General features: G+C 40.3%; 1 protein-coding gene across 1 annotated transcript in view; it reads right to left on the minus strand.

The window, feature by feature from the left end:
- Kcnh5 (potassium voltage-gated channel subfamily H member 5) overlaps window positions 1–23,468 on the minus strand; it is a 291,745-nt gene that overhangs the window by 38,707 nt on the left and 229,570 nt on the right. Inside the window, exon 10 of the mRNA XM_050153729.1 lies at window positions 20,526–20,722. Within this exon, the coding sequence (XP_050009686.1) occupies window positions 20,526–20,722 (197 nt within the window). The remainder of the gene's footprint in view (window positions 1–20,525; window positions 20,723–23,468) is intronic.

Raw genomic sequence — 23,468 nt, forward strand, 5'->3', positions numbered from 1 at the left:
TCTTTCTTGAGCAGTGTCTGCGGAGATTGGTCATGTATGGGTCATACATGTGGTTTGATCTAACCTTTCTCCCTTTAAGATAAAGGGCCCTATAGCATTTCATTTAAATTTCCCATAATCATTCAGGTCATTATTGTTTAGATGGGAATTCTTCTACTGGGCCTTGAGTAATCTTTAAATGCATAAATTAATGTGTTTGATAGATCACATATGTATGGATATATCACATACATTTATCTGTAATTTTAAAAGTGTGTGCTAATTCACACCTTGATGCTCAGATGAGGTATCAGAAGTTGTCCAGGACTAGGTGAAGTTTATGCAAAACAATAATGATAAATGCTGGCATGTGTGTAGAGAAAGGGAACTACTTATTCCCTGCTGGTGGGAGTAAAAACTGCTGTAGCCACTATGAAAATTAGTGTGGAGCTTCCTCGAATAGCCAGAAATAGATTTAGCACTTGATCTAGATATACCATTCTACAGGGTGTACCTAAAAGATTCTACACCATACTATCCAAATATTTGTTCATCCATGTTTTTGTTGCCCTATCAACAACATCCAGAAAACAACCTAGATGTCCCTCAATAGATGAACTCTGTTAGTTCGAGGCCAGCCTGGTCTACAAGGGCTAGTTCCAGGACAGTCTTCAAAGCACAGAGAAACCCTGTCTCTAAAAAAAACCAAAATCAAAAGAAAAATGAAAATATGAAACTAACAAATAAACAGCTGGAACTGGAAGTCATCCTTCTGAGTGAGGTAACCCAGACCCAGAAAGACAAACACAGCATGTTTCCCTCATCTGTAGGTATTAGTTTTGAATCTTTAGATATGTGTGTCTCCTTCCTTGAGTTTAAGAAAATTTAAGGGGCCAGGGTAGTTATCAAAGAAAGGAAGCTAGAACACACTGATGTAATGGAGTTAAGGGGACTAATGGACCAGGAAGGACTAAATGGACTAAAGGCTGAAAGAGTGGGGTCCAAGAGGGACTATGTGATGGAGAGGGATAACAGCTGAAAAGGTTGTATTAGAAACTACTACTGCAGAAACCTTCTAAAACATAAATATATACACATACAGAAATAGCTTAGATGCATTTACCCTCTAATGGGGCTACAGTGCTCCTACTAGACACCACAGGCTAACTAAGAATGACTTACCTCTATTATAGCTATTGGTAAGTGAGATTTCATTGGCCCCAAATATTACAGGTTATGCTACTGCTCTTGATTACCCACCAGAACTTGACTATAAGACCCTATGGTTGAAGAAGATACCATAAACTTGAGTCGTAGAACATATAGAAATCTAGCTAGTATAGATCTGGAAGCTTCAACCCTACTGGCTAGCTTACATTATGTTGAAAAGCACTATGTATGCAATGGAAGACTAACAGTAATTATCAATCTTACCTAATTGTAAGCCCCAGTGAGCTATAATACCCTGCCTGCGAGATATGCCCACTGGGGTAATAGTGGTACAAACATCCTGAGAGTAACCATCTCTGATCGGATTTACGTTTCATCCCACAAGATGAAATCCGTACTTGGCACTGTCATCACAATCAAAACCTGTAGTTAGACAGGTTATAGGCTCTAGGGATGAACCTGCTAATGGGAAATAGTATAAACCTGTTCCTGATAACTTCTCTTTACACCCATATATTAGTGCACCTCTCAACCCTCATCAGAGAAGCTTCCTTTTGCAGTAGAAGGTAATGAGTCCCACAACTGGTCAAGGGACAGAAACGAAGTGACTTTGAAATGCTCAGAATGGGGAATCTATAACACAACCCCTACTCTCAACTTCAGGGTCATTGTGGAAAAGGGCACAGAGTGATATTGCTGGGTCAGTGTATCTGAGCTAATGGGAGCTCACCAACTCCAGCTGGACAGGGAAGTGATGGAGGTGGGTCTTGTATCTTATCTGTTGATTTCATTGGTTAATAATAAAGAAACTGCCTCGGCCCTCATAGGACAGAAAATTAGGTAGGCGGAGTAGACAGAGGAGAATGCTAGGAAAAAGAAGCTTAGTGGAGAGTCGCCATGATGCTCCCACTCCAGACAGATGCAGGTTAAGATCCTCTCTGGTAAGCCAGCTCATGGGCTACACAGAATATTAGAAATGGGTTAGAACAATATGTAAGAGCTAGCCAATAAGAAACTGGACCTAGCCGGGCCAGGCAGTGTTTGAAAGAATACAGTTTCCGTGTAATTATTTCTGGGTATAAACTAGCCATGCGGGCGGCCGGGTGCCGGGGACGCAGCCCTGCCGCTCCTATTTCAACAGGGAAGGAACCATCATAGAATCAATCTAGACCCTCTGAATGTGGGTGACAGTTGTACGGCTGGGGAAAACTGCGAGGCCACTGGCAGTGAAACGAGGATTTGTCCCTACTATATGTACTGGCTTTTCAGAAACCCATTCTCTTTAGATGGATACCTTGTTCAGCCTACATATAGTAGGGAGGGCTTTGGACTTTCCCCAAAGCAAAGTGCCTCACCCTCTCTGAGGAGTGGTTGGGGGGGGGAGGTGGAGGAAATGGGAGAAGGGCAGGGAGTGGGAACTGGGATTGGTATGTAAAATGAAAAAAGATAGTTTGTTTTCTTCTTTTAGAGAATAAAGAAAAAAGAGAAAATACTCAAAATGCAACATATGAAATTCTCAAAGAATAAAAATGCATTGAAAAATGTATGCTATGTACATATGTATATCTTCTTTATATGTGTGCTTAATGTTCCAAAGTATATTCATAATGTACATGTTATGTACTGTTTATATATTGCACTATTGGACCGTTACATTAAATTTTGGAAGTTCTATAATACCATTTGTATTCATTAGAAGAAAATATCCTTTACTTTTGATGTATTCACACATAGAGGGATTTCTACAAGGATAATACATTTTCCTCAAGCTTTAGCGATTTTCTCCCTAGGAAAGAGGTAACATCTCTGGGTAGTGAGGCTACAAAAAGAAACAGCCTGAACACTCCCCCTCTTCTTTGGAGGAAGAACTTCCTGCAGAGATGATATATCTAATCCACTGCAGTTACCCACTGAGGGGCTGCCTAGGCAGACTACCTGCAAGGCGAGCCTGCTAGTTCACAGCAGAAACACTTGAAAGATCTCTTGATGCAGCTCTGAAGTCAGGTCTTCCCACTAGACTTATCAGTAAAAACAATCATATTTGGTTAGGTCAAGTGATTCCTGGTGTGGGATGAATGTAGGGTTTCCATATCTTGAACACAGCAAACATGCGCAACTACCTAAGCAAATGTCAGACAGTGGAAGAGGTAGTGTTTCCTGTTTGTTTATTTGTTTATCATGTGTGTGAGTGCATGTGGTGGTGAGTGAGGCACAAGTTCATGGAACCGATTCTTTCTCTTGACCTTTATATGGGTTCCTGAGATTGACCTCCGGTCACCAGACATGCACAGCCGATGCTTTAACACTCTAACTTTCTTGCTAGCACGAGGGAAGTTATTTCTAAGCTCCTCCTAACTGTGGGGGAGCTGGGATAGAGGTAAGATTAGAAACTCTGTAAGCAAGAGAGGGAATGTGAACTTACCTTTGGGAACTGCTTTCTCCTAACTGGGCTGGGTTGCATAGTTTGCAGCATTTGCTCCCCTGTCGTTCCTTTAACATTTTGTCCAGATATCATTCATGCAATGGGAATATGAACCCGTGTAAAAGCTCTACCCAGTTCTCTTGGAAATAGAATATACTCATATTCATTCATGTAGTTGTCAATACTTCCTTTAATAATATAATATAAAAATAACTACTTAGGAAACATTACCGAAGAGGAAAGCAGAAAGACTGTAAGAGTCAGAGGATCAGGGGTTTGCTGTGAGATTGTGTCTCCTAGTGATGCCAGAAACTACAGCCATAAAGTCTCACCCACATGGCACCCCAAATGTGAGCTGAACAAGGGTGACAACAATGGACATGCCAAAGTGGACAAGGGAAAGTTCAGGAGGCCTCAACCCCCTCAACACAAAGAATTCTAGGCAATTAAGGGATACTGAGAATCTAAGACACGGTGTTCATCTGTGAAGAGAACACCAACTTATTTTATTCAATACCAAATGGTCAGCCCTGAACACAAATAGGCAAGTAACAGGTTACATTTAGAACTATATAAATATACATGTGCATATATGCCCATAACAGCCATTAATGAAAGAAAAGGGGGCCATGAATTTGAAAGAGGGCAGGGAAGGTTTTATGGGAGTGTTTGGAGAGAGGAAAGAGAAGGAAACATGATGGGACTATATTGAAATTTCACAAATAAAAGAAATAAGAACTTACAGCTTTAGTGTCTGGAGCTACCTGTGCACATGCTTTGTCTACAAGTGAGTTGACCCTTTGGCGTTAGTTTTCCTTAAGGATGTAACCACAGGTCGATGAGTTGAGCAACTCTCTAAATTGACAAAGGATTGAGAGCAAAAGTATCTCCTGCCTGGATGGTAACTTCCAGCTAGGCAAGGGCAAGGTGGAGGTACTCCCACTGAGAGGGCAGGCAAGGAAGCTGGGCAAGACTGCCCCCAGCTAAACTTTTGGTTGAAGACATTCTCTAATTCATAAGATGCTCTTTTAAAGTGACAGCTTTTTCTTCCCATGTTTCTTTTTAATTAATAACCCCATGGAATCTCTTTCATTAAAAATGAATTTTACCTTTACTCTGAAATGTCAAACATGAATAAAAAGGAGTAGCTTTTTCTTGCAGGGAATATTTTTATGTAGATATTAATTTACCTTTTCTTTGACAGATTTTAGCAGTAGAATGAGTTTGTTGAAGCAATATTTCTCTTCCTTATCATACCAGTGACCTCTTTCTTATGTTCTTTTATAAGCAGATGAATGGAAACAAATGGCATTTTAAAAGGAAAGTCCTTCAAATATACTAGATAATTAAGAGCGAGTACAGTTTAAAATGCTATAAAGCAAGTTCTAAACATGCAGATTGGGGGCTGGGTTGAGCACCGCAAGACTTAATTTAAAAAAAAAGAAATAAAAATGCAATTCAAACTTTATATGAGACTGGAAATTAAACGGTTAAATTAACTTTTAGTTTATAAAATGTTCCAGAAACATTAAACACATATTGGCAAAGCATTTCCCCAATGGGTTTGACCACTATCTCTCATTAAGAGAAACAAGTTCAAGCAATTGCAACTTCAGTAGTCACAGGGGCACAGAAAGAAGGACAAATTTTCAGCAAATAGCTAGCAGTGAGGTCACCTGAGCAGTTAAGGATAAGTTTAGAACCCACAATGCAAGGGTGACTTAACCTTTAGGTCAGGTTAAAATTGGCAGATGCTGATTTTAGTGCCAGAAAAAGAAAGAAAGAAAGGAAGGAAGGAAGGAAGGAAGGAAGGAAGGAAGGAAGGAAGGAAGGAAGGAAGGAAGGGAGAAAGAGAGAGAGGGAGAGAGGGAGGGAGGGAGGGGGAGGGAGGAGGAGAAAGGGAGGGAGGGAGGGAGGGAGGAAGGAAGGAAGGAAGGAAGGAAGGAAGGAAGGAAGGAAGGAAGGAAGGAAGGAAATGGGAAACTGACTGAGACTGGAGCACTTCATGACTCAAACACACCAAGCCTGAAACATAATATCACAGCTCTTGTCTGTCCCTAAGTTATTCATCGGTGTTACCCACATCACTTGAGAGTTTAATACTGACAGAGGCTCTGCTACATACATGGAGTTTTGCAAGTGGTGGTGGATGCCGTTTCTGTTAACAGAGGGAAGCAAGTATTCCTTTTGAAAACTCAACTCAAAACTCTGACATCCCTGTGATTTTCAGTGCATCTTGTTGCTGAATACAAAATTCCTGCAAGAAAGGATTGCTCCTTTCATTCTTTGACTGTGAGTGCCACCGGGATTGTTTTATTTCTGAATTTGAAGTAAGCCCCCGTGCACCTCTCCTGTGCACAGGTAAGATGCTTCCTATTTTCCCCTGCAAACAAACAACTAAAGATTATCAGTTCAATACCAGGGAGAGAAAGTATCCTGGTGCCTCCTAGATTATCTCAACTATCATGATGCGCCTTTACTATTTTAGACATTTTAGCCAGCAAAAGAGGTGGAGAAGAAGCAGAAAGAGTGAAAGGAAGAGCAGAAGGAAGAGGTCAGGAAGATGGAGATACAGGGAGAAGTGAGGGGCGGGACATTCCAACCTCTTTCCCTTTCTTCCTGTTACCTTCATCTCAATACATGCTGCACTCTGCATATTAAATGCAAGCACCAGAAAGAGAAGTGGCAAGCACGGCATTAAATGGATGGATCTTATAACACTATTATTCATTCATAATAATAATATCCCTGGAGTGCAGAGAGCGGGAGATACAGCGGAGAGAACTGCCCATTTGAGAACCCAACAGTGTATCTCTGGAGACGGAGCATCTGTTCAGTACATAATTTGACCCTCAAAAGCAGCATGCAGTAGATCCTGAGCACAGGCAGAAGCTGCTTGTGTGGGAGTTTGAAGAAGGGGGTATAGCTGGAGCTGGTGAGGGGAGAATGAGGTGAGGTTACAGCTGAGCCCTGATCCGGGAGCTGGAGTCCAGATAATGTGACTTATTTTGGTGTAAAAGATGCAGATCTTCTTACTTTCCCCCCTAACATATTTATTTTCCTATGATTCATTACTGCAGCCAGCAGCTAACTTCCATGGAATTGGTGGTTCCGAATTTAAAAACAAAAACTAATAGGCAGACAGACAAACAAACAAATCTGCTCCTCTGAAGAAATGTACCAAGCCAGGCGGTGGTGGCGCATGCCTTTAATCTCAGCACTCGGGAGGCAGAGGCAGAAAGATCTCTATAAGTTCAAGGCCAGCCTGGTCTACAGAGCTAGTTCTAGGACAGGCTCCAAAGCTACAAAGAAACCCTGTTTTGAACAACCAAACAGAATGGGTTAGAGAACCCTTTTTACTCTCCTGACTTTGGTGCTAGAACAAACATGTCTTTTGAGATATTTGCAAACACTTTGGAGAAAGTGGCTACCTTAGAAGAAAGGTGACAGACCCCTTGCAGGCACATTCCTTTGCTCCATTGCTGCTCCCATCAGTCTTTACAGGTATTGGTAATAGGCTATTTGGTAACTAGGTATGGAGTGTTGTTGCGAACCAGTTGGCAGTCAGTCTCCTTTGATGGAGTCCTTCATCCACCAGGCTGGATCCCATCTATCTCACTTTTTCCTGGTACAGACCTTCTGCTGAGTGGCAGCACACGCCATAAGACTGAGTGGATTTCTCAAAACATCCTAGTGTTGGAATTCCAAACATTAATGATGCCATTTTCTTGCTCTAGAAGGGGCATAGCTTTCTGTCATGGAGGGCTAACTTGCAAGGGATCTAGAATACATACTAACGATTCCATGTACCTGAATGGTGCTACCACGCACAACCATTTCCACAGTAACCACAAAGGCACTGGTTAGAAGGAAGCTGGTTGTGGTCAGGGCCCAATACCTCCCATCCAATGTGCGTGCCTCTCAAGGGGGCAACTGACTCCTATGCACGGAATTAGCAGTCGAAGTTTTTACTCTGAAGTTCCCATTTCAAACTGAATATTTCCTAGAGGGCCATGACTCTCCTGAACCCCTGCAGATAGCATCACTCTCGGGAGAGTGAAACTGTGAGCACCAAAGAAATCCAAATGAAAGCAAACGCCAACTTCAAAAAGCGCTCAGCAAATTGAGTATAACACGGTGGAGACGGGAGACAAGGAAAATGAATGACTTTCTCCAGGAGAAATTACCGTGACTTCCTTGGGTCATCTGAGTGTCTCCGGCTATTTAGCAGAACTGCTTGATTTGATACCTTTGGGGAAAGGTTACTGTGGTAGAATGCCAAAATCTCCAAAATGCACCTCCCGGGTGGGAGGAAAAGGGCATGCTGTGAACTGAGATGCTATTTTTGGCCAGAATAGTCAGCTATTAGAAATTCATTCGAGCCACAGGGCAGCTCTCCACTTTCTCACTTGTAAAGGTATGTTTTAAACCCCTTAGTAATCTCTAAACATGCACATGCATTATAATATTTATTTTACTCTTCATGGGTGATGGTCTGACTGAATTTACTGCAAGCATCTGAAAACCGCGCCTCTGAATAAGCAAATGCTTCTGAAAAATGTAACCTGAGAAGCCATTAAGATGACCCTCACAATCAGCATGGACACCTTTACGTTCATGTTTGTTGAGTCCTAACTATTCTCAGATGCCTCTGAGGACAAAAAAAAAAACCAAATGAATTAGTTGAGTTAGTTTATAAAGTAAAAAGAATAAGTCCTTAAAATGACAAACCACGTGATTGAATATAGATATTATTTGGGACTGAGGAGAAAAGAACTCACAAAGGCACTATGCCTAAAATCCTATCAAAATGTGAGTTCCCTAAAGAGAGATTGTAACTAAACATTATGTTAATTATAGTATATGATTACTCAACAAAGAGAATGTTCATTGGCTTCTGTTGTTGTGTTGTTCCAGAAATGACAAGGAAAACTAAACAGAAGACGTTTGGATGCAAAAATCTTATGTATTCCAAATTCAAATGAATCCTGAAAGATGCCGTGGATGAAGAAAACAGCATACATTGCAGCCTTAGCGTTCATGTAAATCTTGCTTTTCCATTCATAAGTACTTCGCCTTAAATGAAGATGGGCTGATAAGAAAGACATCATGTTTCCAGTGGTTCTCTCGTTGATGTTAATTCTTGGGAATTAAGATGTGGTATGAACTTTAGGTATGGAAAACATGTTAATTACTAAACCCATCCCTTCTGGAATTTGAGAAACTCCTCCAGAGGGATATTGGAGGGTGAAAGCTCTGTCAACCTTTGTCCTAGCCACTAGATGTGGAAAAGTCTTCATTCTGTCTGGAAGCAGACCAACAGGAGAGCTTTAAATAGAATCAGCTTAAGGGCTCAAAAGACTCCATAATTAGGTCTCTGCTTCATCTAAAATGCACATGACAAACTTCTAGAATTGCTGCATTTGCCACTGTAACCCCCATAGCTGAAAAGAGAGCCACCTTGGAGGTAGAAAACCTAGGCCGGCCCTGCTACAAATGGCTGTCGGGTAGCCTTCAGGTCTACCTCTCCCAGATCACATCTTGCAATGCTGACTTCCAGTACAAATGAGGTGATGTCTGGCTGTGTAAACTGGGAGTCATAAGATTCGTCATCCTGAAGGTGACTGTTTTATAGATCATACTCTGAAAGTGGAACTCAGAGTGGATTTGTAATCCTGGTGATGAGTTGAAGTAAAGACAGCCATATGTATACTCTGCTCAGATTCAAGCGTATTGTGAAGATCTCTGTGAGGCAACTGAGAAAAAAATGTGCTCCTCAAGAGCCTTCCATGCCGAAGCCCTGGAGGCAGGTGCTGCTCTGCAATCATAGCCCCTTTTGTTGGGTGATCCTAAATCACTAATGCCAAAGCTACTGCAGTCTCCCGAAGGCACCGGGGCAGCAGGATTGTGCAGAATCTGCAGGCACAGACGATTAGAAGGAGCAGCTGGAAGTTAACTCTAATTGTGATTTAACACCAATTAGTAGTGGTCATTTTCATCATTCTCTTTCATGAGGCTCTTTGCCAAGGTTGTCAAGGATATTGTGTGCATGCGCGGTTTCCGAAAACAGTAATGATGTTCATTGCCGAAGTAAAAAACAGCACTCAGGAGAATGGCAGACTCATATTTCATTCATTCACTTATGCATTCTGATAAACAGAAGATGCTATTCTGGTCTTTTTGCAATAGAAAAGACCCACTTAAAGGAGTTCGTTGTTTGGATGAGAGATCAGAATATAGAAAGGAAAACAAATTGCCACAACCAATACTGTGAGACAAAAAGATGTAGGTGGCATATCATACATAGTCCAGACTTTGATGGAAGCAATAGTGTCTTTTGTTCCAAGCCCGGATAGTGATCTTTTTCCATCAGCTAAAAATCAGTAAGTCTGTGGAGGCATGGAGGAGCTGTCATATGGTGTTTAGCTGTCATCACACGAGTTTGGGAAGGGCAAAGAAACACTGCAGCTAGAAATCCCATTGTCACATCCTGCATTTTCCCAAATATGTTTGCAGTACACAGGTTATGTACACCAAGCACGAACTTCAGGGAGGTTTCTGGTAGCCATTTCTAGAATGTTTTCATTCACAAGACTGCTGAAATACCTCATTGCTCTCAGAAGTAAAAAGGTATTTCAGGGTGCTGGAGTCACCAGGATAAGCATGCACTCTGGGAAGAAAAGCAGCTACCAAATTTCAAGCCTCTGCCAGTGCAAGCATGCAGCTAAACCACTGTTTCTTCCTGCAGCAAAATAAAACACAGGGCCAGTGGGTGCTTTGCTTCCCCATAAACCTGAGGGCTGACTTCTAGTAAGCTAGACTCAAGAACAGCACCATGTATAGTAAAGGTCTAGCTTTATAGGCAAAGGTAATCCCCTAAGTCTCAGCCCATTGGTCTCCCTGCTTTACAAAGCTATATGAGATGGGGCTTTGGGGCATTTCTCTGTCTCCTAATGGAAATCTTTCTGTTGTGATTAACCTTTTCCTTTAACTCGTCCTCTCCTCCTGTTCATTCTCTCCTTTCCTCGTTGTTTTCCTTCTGTTGGGAATTGGGTCTTGTGGCACAGCCCCTGCTAGCCATGAACGTCTCAGAATTCTCCTTCCTCAGTCTCTTAGCTGTTGGAATTACAAGTATGTACTGTCTGGCAGCCAGTTTGTAATAGTTCATCTTGACTGTCAACTTGCTTGGATTGAGAGATGCATGCCTAGGAGATTAGCAGAGAATTATTCTTGGCTGCCTGTAGGAGCACTTCCAAAGATCATTGTCATGTGGGATAGTGACTGAAGTTTAAAAAGCCTTCCTTGAATGATCAGCCCTGCCCATTCATTATGAGCAAGCTTCAGTCTACCTGAGCAAGGGTATCTGGTACTGCTGCCATAGTGTGAGACCTCACCTCTGCAGGCTCATACTGGGACTGCATCATTGGTCGATACATCAGCCACACTGCAGGTGCTTTTAGGCCATCAGTCCCAAACTGGGATGATGTCATTAGTCTCCCTTGTATGACTCTTCCAGTTTCTTGAACTAACTGAGCAAATACAAGGTTCTCTGTTTCTCTGGCACAGTAGGGCCAATCTCCACACATGTAAGCCAATTTAATACCTCCCCCCTTTACAATTAAGCATCTAGTCTGTCCATTTTATTCCTCTGAAGATCCTTGGTCAATAGGTCTTCATCAATCACTGCATAACCAGGTACAACTCAGAAGTTATTAAAATCCACATATTTTGTTGTACATCTAGAGCAATCAGTCCCACACATCTGTAAGTGTGAAGCTCAATTGTTTCTCCATGTTTAACTTAAAAAAAAATAAAACTTGTGAGTATGGATCAATTGTTGGCATCCTTCTGAAATTCATATACTGAAACCATAACTTCTGGTATGGCTTTAGCTTTAGACACGGCTTCTACATAGTAATATGACAAGAGCCATAGTGATGCCAAGTGTAATTAGTAGATCTATTAAAAAGAAATACCAAAATTCCCTTTGCTCACTCCCTTCATGGAGAACACCAGCAGAAAGGGCACATGAGCCTGCAGTGAGAAGGTGTTCCCTAGAGGAATGGCTCTCATCGGGCCATAACCCCAACCCCTTAGGTTTGTCATTTTAGCTTCTGTAAGTGTGAACAAATCAAGTTCCATAGTTTAAGCCACTGATTAGTTTTATGTTGTAGTAGCCACATACTGGACCTATATGAGATATATGTGAATGTGAGCATTAAGTTAACACTGATTCCAGATTCCAAATTATCCCTGAGCTGAGTGCTAGAGCACACAGTACTCAAGAGTCTGAACCCGCAGCTACTCTCAGGCAAGCAAGGAAGGTGCAAGGAGAATACAACTGAAGGACAGTTTTCAATTTGGCATCATTTTCTGTTGGTATCCAGTGGACTCCACTCTACAACAGCTATGGGAGTATTAAACACACTTTCTCTAGTACCACTTGGCTTAGGACTTTCATGATGGTGGAAAATTCAGCAAAGTCGTGGAGTGAAAAAGTGTGACCACCAGTCTTTATCTAGAGCCGTGGTTTTCAAGCTGTGCGACCCCTTTCGGGGTGCTTATCATATATCCTGCGTATAACATATTTACACTGTGGTCCATCACAATGGAAAGTTACAGTTACGAAGGAGCAACAAAATCATTTTATGGTTGGGGGTCAGCATAACCATATTAAAGGGCCGCAGCAATGGGAAGATTGAGAACCACTTATTAAGAGCCATAAAGGAGTCTATATCTGTAAATATAACCCCTGGAAGGAAGTTAAACAGGAAGCACTCCTTTGATAGATATTTTAGCTTCCATTAACATTATGTAATGTGGCTTAGTTTTTTTGTTCTTATCATAATGTAGTTTACAACATTTTCCTTTGAGAATTTTAGAATTGGATGGATAGTAATTTTGGTTCTCGGCCCCAACAAAAAGCCATTCTCTACACAACTCCATATGCCTCGGCGCCACCAGCTGAGCAAATTTCAGGGCTCTTTAGTTCTACAGAAACGCAACTCTCCCTGCTTCTCATTATTTTTAGTGCTCATGATTGTCATATTTTGTGATAAATTTGTCTATGTTTTCATAGCTTTTAATGTAAAGGTTAATAAGCAATGTTTCATGTCCAATGGGAGAACTTCTCATTCTATGTATTTATTCTAAGTGATGTAGTAACCAGCACAGTTCCTAAGATACTGACATGAGAGCAAAGAGCATAGCAGAATGTGGATGGTGATGCAATATTTTGTCATGTGCCATCATACCACTCCTTAAATGATGTTGATGTGAAATGCATGTGCTTTTGTTACTGTGAAGTCCTGTGCAATGCAAATGACAGAGATGCCAACATCCACTGTTGATCTTGGACCATACTTGGGTTGGAATCCTACTCACAGATGGTAAGCATGACATCTAGCTTGCTTTGTTTGCCTGCTTGCTTGCTTGTTTATTTGGGGCTTTCTGCTCATTTGTACTGAAACACGGTGTGAAACACATTGAAATCAATCTCTACCTCACAGGTGAGCTCATACTATCTGTCTTCTTTCTTAAGACTAAACATAATCGAGCAACAAACATTATAATCTCCCACAAAGGGCTTTAAAGATGTATCTTTAGTCTCTCCTAGAAATTGTCTCATAAACAAGACAAGAGCAATGGCAATATCAATGGGCATATTAACAGGGAACAGTGGAAGTTCCCCAGGGTCCCACCTTTATTCACAAGGCTTTTAATCTATATCCAATAGTAGAAATGCTGACAATACTAGACTCAAATAACTTAGATACCAGTAAAAGCTTTGACACCGACTTTCTATGTAAACATGAGTGAATCCCTTCAGGTTCTTAGTTTGTTTATTTTTTATCTATAATGAAATCAGTCAAAATATTTCTTATTCTTGATAATCCTCTCTTTGAAGTGAAATCTTAAACCCTGTGTTGTCGTCACCCTTCTAGACTCCCCTTATCCCATCTCTTGAGATGAACTGTATCATCCCCTTGGTGCCCCTTTTAAACTTAAGTGGATCCTTTCGCAGAACTTCCCTGAATCTATGATGATCTCTATTCTGTGATCTCCTGGACAGCAGACCCTGGTCCTCTCCCCGGTGCCCCCATGACTGTTAGTAGGAAGGTGTATTGAATATACACTGAGCTAACCAGTGCTTTCTGTGTCACACTTCAGCAAAGTGTCTTGTCAGAATATGTACAGAAAATAGCAAACACAATCTCTCACTCTTCTTATTTAAGTAGTTACTCTGGAGGGAAATATGTTCCTGCTATCTTGAAAGTGAAGAAAATATTCAGAAATAATTCGGAATCTCAGCCAAGCTTAATGTAGCCGTAAGTGCTAATGTAGCATTTATTTTAAGCTCCAAGGAAATGAAACTCTCTTGACAGCCTCATGTACAAATATACCTACCAACTTTTAAATGGCTCATTTTCTTATATTCATAAAATGTAATGTCTGTGGGCTTCAGCAATTTTTTACAGAAAAGGGTTCCAACAAATTTACCAATGTATCCGCATATCTGAGAGACCGAGAATACAGATTTCTTATTAACCTTTATAAATGGTGCATTGTTTGGTCCTCAAGACTATCTCTAGCTTGAATGACCAACTAGAAGTCACAAGAACAGCAAAGAGTTACAGTAGTCGCTGTGACCTACTGCAGCCTAAGTATACAAAGCCAGTTTAGCAAAAGCAGGTTTCCATGGGAGAAGCTGGGAAAACTACAGAAGAGCATCCAGCATCCTCTCTCTAGTTCATCCAGCAAGAGTTACGGAAGTGTATGTGAAATGTTGTCAACCATAAAATTCACTAGGGATACAGTATCTGGGGAGCGTACATGTAGGCATCTTCTCCCCAGCTGTACCAAAATTCCACAGAATAAAATAAAGACATCACAATGTTTATATAAGTCATATTATCTGAATAAGCAATTTAAGCACAGAAAGTGACTCACTAGCCAGAGTGGTAGGAATCACCTACAATCCAAATCCCTCAGGTTAATGGTTTAAGGACACTTTAAAGGACATCCATGACTTCTGCATTCAACCTGTTTTTATGTAGTCAACACTGCTGAGGAACCACTAGGTAGAAGGATTTAAATACAATGAATTTAAGAGTCCAGTGGGAGTATTTTGGAACCTGAGTGTGTCAGGTGTTGTGGGAACTCCTTCAGCCAATGGCTTTTAAGATGCCAGCTTATTTTGGGTGTGGTCTCATGTACTAAATATAAGTGCAAACAAAAAGCACGAGCATGCCTTTTTGCTGCTGGATTTGGTTCCAGATTCCAGCACATGCAGAGAATTGCGGATCGCTACCCTGACGGTGAGTTTATCCCTAAATAAATAGACCTTTGTTATACTCCATTCTTGGCTATTGTGGAATTCTTTGGTACCGCTACAAATTGGCACCAACGATCTCAGACCTGCAGATGGTTCTGAGTCCACTACACACGCATTCTTTCACATCCCCAGAAACAGCCTCATCTTGAACTGGTTAAATGTAGAAATACGTAAATAAATTCAGCAAAAATTTCAACTCTGATGCCCTTTCTGACTATGTCTAAATTCAGAATAAACCAGGAAAGTGTATTCTCATCACAGAAAACAGTATACCAACCAAGTTCTTTTGTGCAACTCAGTTTAGATTCTGAATTCTACACAAGAGGCTTAATCTTCTGTTGTCTGGTGAAGTGTGTGGGCTCTTCTAGGAAGAGTTCCTTTAAAAGCATAAAATTAAATAGTGATAACCAAAACAAAATTAGGAATATCTTAATATCTATGTTTTAGGCACAAATTTTATGGAAGTAGCCAACCAACATCTAATTGCATTTAAGACCCACCCCATGAGACAGATCCTATCCCTGAAAAAAAAAATAAATAAAATACAGGAATTTTATTATCAATTAAACATCTCAAGTTTCCCATACCATGAGATAAGAGGCTCCTTAATATAGTCTACTGAATATATTCCTTAATATATTCACAACCTTTTGGGCCAAAAATAAAGAGACACGATTTTTTATTTGTGCAGAAATTTTAGAACTAATAAATTAAATTTGCTTTATTACTAATTTTTATTATTTACTGAAGTATTTTGATTTTACATAAAGCTTATACTCCAATTTCCCTCAGAGCAATGTTTGAAGGAAACCAGCCTGGCCCCCAATAAAGCAGTTTCCGACCTGAGTGAGAAGCAGGAGCTTTGACCTTCGGTGTGAACTCACTCATTTTTCACACTCACTGCCAGTCTGTCCTGGCTCCTGCGTGCTCTCTGCCTGGCTCTGAAACCACTCTTATTTGTATGATAGTTTCTGGTTTATAGTGGCCCTCAAATGAGGCATCTGTGCTTTCTGTTAAAGGCAGAAAGGCTTCTATTTGTACGGCCAGTTTCCATCTTCACCCAGCCCTCTGCATCCAGCAGCGGACACATGTAGATCTCACGGGTAGCCAGTCGCTTGTCTGGGAACATTTTCTAGAAACACAACAGTGTTTGTTTATTAGCCTATTCATATTGAGGGACTTTTATAAGAAGAAGGGCAGAGAGTCCATCCCTCCCTGTCCCACATTGAGGATGCAGTGAGAAGGTAGCTATCTGCAAGCTCAAAAAAAAAAAAAAAAAAAAAAAAAAGAACCCTCACCATAAAACCAAACATACCAGATCTCAGTTCAGGCTTCCTAACCATCAGATTAAAAAATTCTTATTTAAGACAGTCCACCTTTGAGATACTATATCCCATTCTCAGAACCTCTGCCTTTCCATGGGTGAAATGATGGCTACTGTGCCTTATTTGCTTTGCTGGCATTTAATACGATTGATATACAAAACGTGGTTTGATTCTGTTATGGCTGACTAGTGTAGGAGGATGGTCTTGTGCTACAATGGTAAAATTGAATAGTTGAGGTAGGCATACATCCTAAGGTTTTCACTGTCTGTGCCTTGATTCACAAAGTTTGCTGATCCTAGCTCTAATTGTTGTATAAAATTACCTGAACATTATTTTTACATGGACTTTTAAAATAGAAGAGTGTAAGACTTAAGTTTCTTTTAAGGGAAACCTCATTTGTATAGCAGGAGATGGGGGCAAGGAACCAAAGAATCACCCAGTTCCTCTCTAGCATAGCCATGGAAAACCACTCGACATCTCCACTGAGCCAATGCATCAATTTATAAAGTGGTCAGAGCTGTACTTCAATACAGCTGAGAAACTGGATTCAAAATCTGATCCCCTGCTTACTAGAACTATATTCTTACTCAGTGGCCACAGCCACTATGAGATCCACAGCTCACTAAGAGCATAGTCTCAGTTACACAAGTGAGTGACAATCGTTCGACACAATCGTTCTTACAATAACAGCAAGAACAACCTCATTTTTTTTTACAACTAGTAAAGCGACGGGGACTAAAGTAAATGAGCAAATGAGACATCCTACAAACTGTGGAGCACGTGTCTGTGAAAGATGTCTATGGAAAAGCCTGGCAGTAATTGTGGGAAGTTTGTAGAATCAAAGAATGGTTAAAATCCATATCTTGTCCGACAAATTGATTGGTTGGTGTAAATACCACTCTCTGAACCATCACCTTCTTGTAGTTAAAATGGAGATTGTTATGATTTGTATGTGGGATGCTGACTTTAATAATATTATCATACATAAAATACTTATGCCTAGACACATAAAATAGGCTTTTTGAATGGTAGTTGGTATTACTAATCTTTGAAGACACTCTTTCACAGTTCTCTTTCACAGTTTTTTTTGGCTGAGAATAAAGTGGCAGAGATTGGCAACACATCCTTTTCTCCAGTTAGCCAAGTTACTAAATAACCCAAAAGAGCAGAAGGATGGGATTGTGAATGAGATTAGAATTATTATCAGAATGAATAGAATTCAAAGGCAATGCAAGTTATAACAGACTGAAAATGGGAGAAGCCATTCATAACTTAGTAGACTAGCACCTGTAGAGACAAGTATATGGTCCCCAGATCCTGATTAAAAATTAAAAACAAATGCATGTTCTTGGTCTGTAGCTCATTTTTTTAACTGGTGGAGCCTCATTTATACAGGTTGTCAGCTATAATAACCAACAAAATGTGTGTGTGTGTTGACCTCCTGCAGAGCTTGCTTTATGATTGACTTATTTTGATGCAACTTATATTCTATTTGTGATCTGTTTGAATTATTCCTTGCCACCATATCAGTTGGTATACTAGCTAGTTTTATGTCAACTTGACACAAGCTGTCATCTGAAATAAGGGAGCCTCAACTGAAAAAAAAAAAGAAGTCTCTTTAACATCCAACTATGGGACATTTTCTTAATTAGTAATTAATGGGATAATTCCCAGCCCATTGTGAGTGGTACCATCCTTGGGCTGGTAGTCCTGGGTTCAATAAGAAAGTAGGCTGAGAAAGTTATAATGAGCAAGCCAATAAGCAGTACCCAATCCATGGCTTCTGCATCAGCTCCTGAGTTGTGGAATATGACTTAACTAAGCAAATATATGTTACACTTGTTTATGCTGCCTTTGTTTGACAATATACAGATGTATTGCTTTGCCTGCCTAAGGCACCTGATTGGTCCAATGAAAAGTTGAACAGCCAATATCTAGACAGCAGGTCTGGTTGGCTGAGGGAGTAATAGCAGGAATCTAGGCTCAAGAGAGAAGAGACTAAAGGGGAAAAGAAACAGAGACATGCCAGGGCCAGCCAGGCATGCAGCCGAAGTCAGTCAAACACAGAGTAGGACATATAGAATAAAGGAAAGGCAGAAGTCCCTGAAGCAAAACAAATGAAGAGAAATAGTTGAGTTAATTTATAAGAGCTAGTGGGAAAAGAATAAGATAAGGCCAAGCATTCATAACTAATGAGTCTCCTTGTCATGATTTGGGAGCTGGTGGGTAGCCCCAAAGAAAGCCTGCTACACCTTGCCTCCAGGTTCCTGCCCTGCTTGAGTTCTGTTCTGACTTCCTTCAGATATATACTACAGTGTGGCCATGCAAGCCAAATAAACTCTTTCCTCAGCTCATTCTTGGTCAGGATGTTTTATTGTAGCAATAGTAACCCTAACTAGGGCAGTGGGTTATTTAATATTAATTCTCCAGGCTCTGATTTCTTCACATGACTGAAGGAAGAAAAAAGTCCCCATCTTATGTCACAAAATGTCATAAATATCAGATGAGATTTGATGTAAGAAATCTGTTTTGAACAGGACCATGATAGTATGTATTCTGCAAAATGTAATATAAGGTCCCCTTACAGAATAGGGAAGAATTCCAAATCAGATCCATTTGAAACAGTGTGACTATAAGAGCTTCAAATAGCTGTTTGTGGATGGAGACCTTACAGCGGAAAGCAGAGTAAGGATGCAAGATCTGTGGGCTCCCTAATAGCAGGCAAAATATTTGATGCATGTTTGGGTCCTTCCCTTTCATCCATCCCCGGCTAATGGCCAATTGTTGATGTTTCATATGATGTGCACTTGAAGCTTTCTGAGCACAGGAGTCTGTCGTTCATCCCAGTTCTCTACAACCATTTGCTTGTCCCACAGATTCTGGATGGATATTCAATGACAATTTGTTAACAAACATATGAGCTGAAACCTTGCTCTAACACAGATAAAGTGTTTGAAAAGTCAGTGGGATTCCCATTCCTACTGGCTTAGACGTCTCTTGGACCCTGAACAAGAAGCACATTGATTTAATTCTATTTGTTTCTTTATTGCTACAGTGCAGACATTAATTTCTATATTGATGGGCTTGTTTGCCTTCACATTAGCTACAAGGAAGGTTTAAGAGCCTGTCGAAAGGAAAGACCATTATTCCAAAATACTTCAGTATGGACAGGCAATCATTTTATGTGAAGTTCCTTAAGTGCAGTTATACAAATGTGTATTTCATTCTTGGCCATAAAAGAGTCTTAGTCAATGCCCGACGACCTATAAATCACAGAGAGGAGGTTTATTTATGCAAATAACTTTATGTCACACTCATCAATAAAGAAGCAGATGGTAATGAAGGTCAAATTTGCAGGAGCACCAGAGCAAATGAATCCCGTCTCTGTTTTCAGGGTATGTCAGTGTGGCGAACTCCTTTTTCTGACGGTGTTCTTTGAAAGAACTGAGGAAGAGGAAGCTTTGTGAATCGATTAGGAGATGAGAAGATGGGTTTAAAGAGCAATGGGAATAGAGAATGGGTAGCCGGCTTGACTGACATACCCAGTTCAGAAGACATCCATACCATCAAAGAAAGATGCTGCTGTTCCTTTTAGAGCGGTGTCACAAACTCCAGGAGCAAACCATATGTGAGGGTTATCCTTGGTTGCCAACTTCACTGCATTTGGAATTAACTAGAAACCAAGGGGCTGAGTGCCCCTATGAGGGATTTTCCTTGATTCTATTATTTGAAGTGGGAAGATTCACCCTAAATCTGGATCTTTTGAGGCAAGATCCCCTTTAAATTTGGGCCACCTCGTCTGGTGGCAGTCTATATGAAGGACATGGAAGAAGGATAGCTGGACCTTTGCCTGCTTGTACTCACTCTCTTTGGCAAGTTCATGCCTTCACTGCCATTAGAGCCTATTTCTTTGGGATCCTGATGTATACTGAAGGCCGTGTGAGACACACAGCCTTGTGAACTCCACAACTCCTCCACCCTTGGACCTTGGACATTCTAACCTCTTAGTAGTAATATACCATGCCATAGCACAGCTTCCAGGCCCATTTGCTTTTTCCCAAGTCTGTTTTTTTCATTTTTCATCTTAAATAACAAAGACTCAAACATTTACTTAGATAATCAGAGTATCTTCTCTCTTTCAAAGTGAACAATATAAATAAAAGGAAAGAAAATGGTATCACTCTATGGAGACAGGAATGGACCACTTCAAAATGAAACCATTTCCATTCTTGGCTGATAGAATATAATCTGCTATCCCCCTGGGTACTCATAAGGTAATGTAGATACAACATACCCGCTTCCTTAGATTGCAAGTGAGAGTGAGGTTCCTTGAAAATGAGTTTGCAAACGCTGTGTAGAAGTCAAGGACCTTGAGCAAGGCTTCTCGCTTAATGATGTGCAGGTCACAGTAAGTCAGGGCCCGGACATTGGCACAAGCATGAGCAAGGGTGGTTTCCTTCCAGAAGATGTCTCCAAACACATCGCCTTTCCCTGGAAAGCAGGACAAGACAACAGGTTCAGCCACACCCACGGGTGTTATTCAGCTTAAGAGATCATGCTCATCTATAGAATTTAGAGCACCAGCCCCTCTGCATATACAGAACATTGCACAGCAACTTTTCATCATAGCAACACACCCCAGGTTTCAGTTTCTGATGGAAACCTGGTGTGGGTAGCATATATGCGATTCACCAGAGTAGTTAATACTCTCATTGTAACAAACAATTCCAATAGCGTTCGCATCATTACCTTTTCCCATCTGATTAGAAAGAGCAAAAATAACTTCTTTTTTTCTTTCTCACTCTCTCTAGGAAGAAAATTGAAAACAAAACAAAATGCAGTCCAAGAATCTGTTGTATCATTTGCAAATCTATGACAGACACAATGTACATTAAACCGAATTATTCAGTAACTTAGCATTGCACTCTAGGGACACTAAGACATGTCATGTCTCTGTCCTCAGAGCATGACCTTCTCTTCCCATATAGTTAACCTGACAAGGTCGCAAGGTCTGGCTCAAGAGCACCTTACCACGATTCCTAAGGTTAAGAAACTAAACTGTTCCAGGTGGTGGTGGTTCAAGCCTTTAATCCCAGCACTTGGAAGGCAGAGACAGGTGGATTTCTGTGAGTTCAAGGCCAGTCTGGTCTGCAAAGTGAGTTTCAAGACAGGCCCCAAAGCTACAGAGAAACCCTATCAAAAAAAAACAAGAAAAAGAAAGAAAGAAACTAAACCATGAGAAAATGAATGGGAAATGAGGGGATACACACTTGTCATTCCACAGAACCAGAGACATAGACCCATGCAAAAGTAAAATGTGGATGTATCTCTAAAATTCTAAAAGTAAACGGATCACCTATTTACTTCAGAAGCACCACCCCTAGATGCTCAAGAACATTCGACATTCCAAATGAGAAGCCTTAGTTTTACAAAGGGCTTGAGGAAATGTCAAAATTAAGCCGTGTACTTTCTTTGTTCTGTTTCTGCCAATCTGTGTTACGATGGAAGAGACAGCAGGAATATACTCCAGTGGGATGCGCTTTTCTAGAGGCATTCCGTTGATGACTTGTTCTTCCCGCATCCTAATCTCACAGAGGAACAAATACCTATTTATACCGTGTAGATTCAGATCTGAACAGGGGAAAAAGAAGTGTTCCATAAACCCCCAGGCACAATCACACCAAGAGAAAGAAAAGTGGGTGTAAACCAGAGAAATGGGAGAAAGAAATGTACATAGAAACAAAGAAGCTGGTTGAGTAGATCAGATTCTTTGCCCAAATGGTCAGCAGGAAGGCTCTTGGATGTAGTAACAGAGGGGTCAACCTCAACAGACACTCTATGGTAGATACAGAAGACATGCCAGTTACTAGGAAGGTGCTTAGAGCACCATGTGGGTCACAGGATCAGCATAAAATAACCATAGTAGCTACTTAACTCATTTTCAACAATCCACAGGTATTTCGATCCACTGAAAAATCCTTGCAGTTCGTGTCACTGTTAGTGACGCAGTTGTTCAATAACTACAGCTGTGCAAGAAAATAACATTAGAGGCCAAGTAGATAAATAATCAAGGGACACATTATTATGATAACCGGGGAGACCGATGATAGATACTTACATCATAATAACACATCCTATTACAATGATGAAATCTGTATGTGGCATTCTTGTTAAACTAGCAATTCTAAATATAAGTATTCTAACTGCATAATCCGAAGTGCTAAATTTACTCATGAAAATGCCCACAGAACTAATATTTATTTATAATACTCCAACAAAGTGTAGAGAGATAAAGGTCAAGGGATGAATAAATTCTGAAACACTGGATAGCCACTAAGTAACACAAATCACATGAAATGGTATACAGAATGCTCATTTTACATAAATATAAAATCGGTACAATTGTATTTTATATACAACATGCCTGCCCTACCCTATCACTCATACATATGCATAAAGCTTAGAAGCAAATGAATGAAACTGGTAGCTTCTCTCAGAACTATGGGGACAATGCATGGGTTTCTCTTAAGTTTACATGCATTATTTTATAAAGAAAAGATGTTAATAGCAGTTACAGTAGCACAGTCTCTAGTGCTAACAACATGAGTTTTTAAGAAGGCTTTTTTAATCCACCTCTAGCTAGTTTGGGGCTTTTGTTTGTTTGTTTATTTTTATCTCGAATATGTTTACAAATTCTATGTTTTCTTCAGACTCTTATTTTTCCTTAAAGAGAGGGAAAAAGGGTTATATTTCTTCAGATTCATTTCTATGACAATTTCTCAAATTGATAATTATATAATATATTTAATATATTTATATGTTAAGTATTTGGTAATTCTTTTTCCATCTATTCCACCATTTTTTAAAATTTATTTGTATACCGTATTCTGCCTGTTGGTCAGAAGAAGGGCTAGCACCAGATCTCATTCCAGATGGTTGTGACCCACCATGTGGTTGCTGGGAATTGAACTCAGGACCTCAGGAAGAGCAGTCAGTGCTCTTAACCACTGAGCCATCTCTCTAGCACCCTCAAATTGCCAATTATAATATCATTTCTGATCAATTTATAAGTGATCAACTATGTGATTTTCAGGTATGATATGCTCTGATACTAACTAATGCATTTGACTCAGTAGTCTCAGTTCTAGGAACTAATAAAAAGATTAGAAGCATTACAAAAAACACACAGGGTAATGTTAAAAAACCTGTCAGGCTGTGATTGATATTTTACATATAT

Source organism: Alexandromys fortis, unplaced genomic scaffold (assembly GCF_014885135.2).
Source record: "Alexandromys fortis isolate MF-2015 unplaced genomic scaffold, M_Fortis_MF-2015_v1.1 scaffold_82, whole genome shotgun sequence".
In the NCBI taxonomy this organism is placed as follows: domain Eukaryota; kingdom Metazoa; phylum Chordata; class Mammalia; order Rodentia; family Cricetidae; genus Alexandromys; species Alexandromys fortis.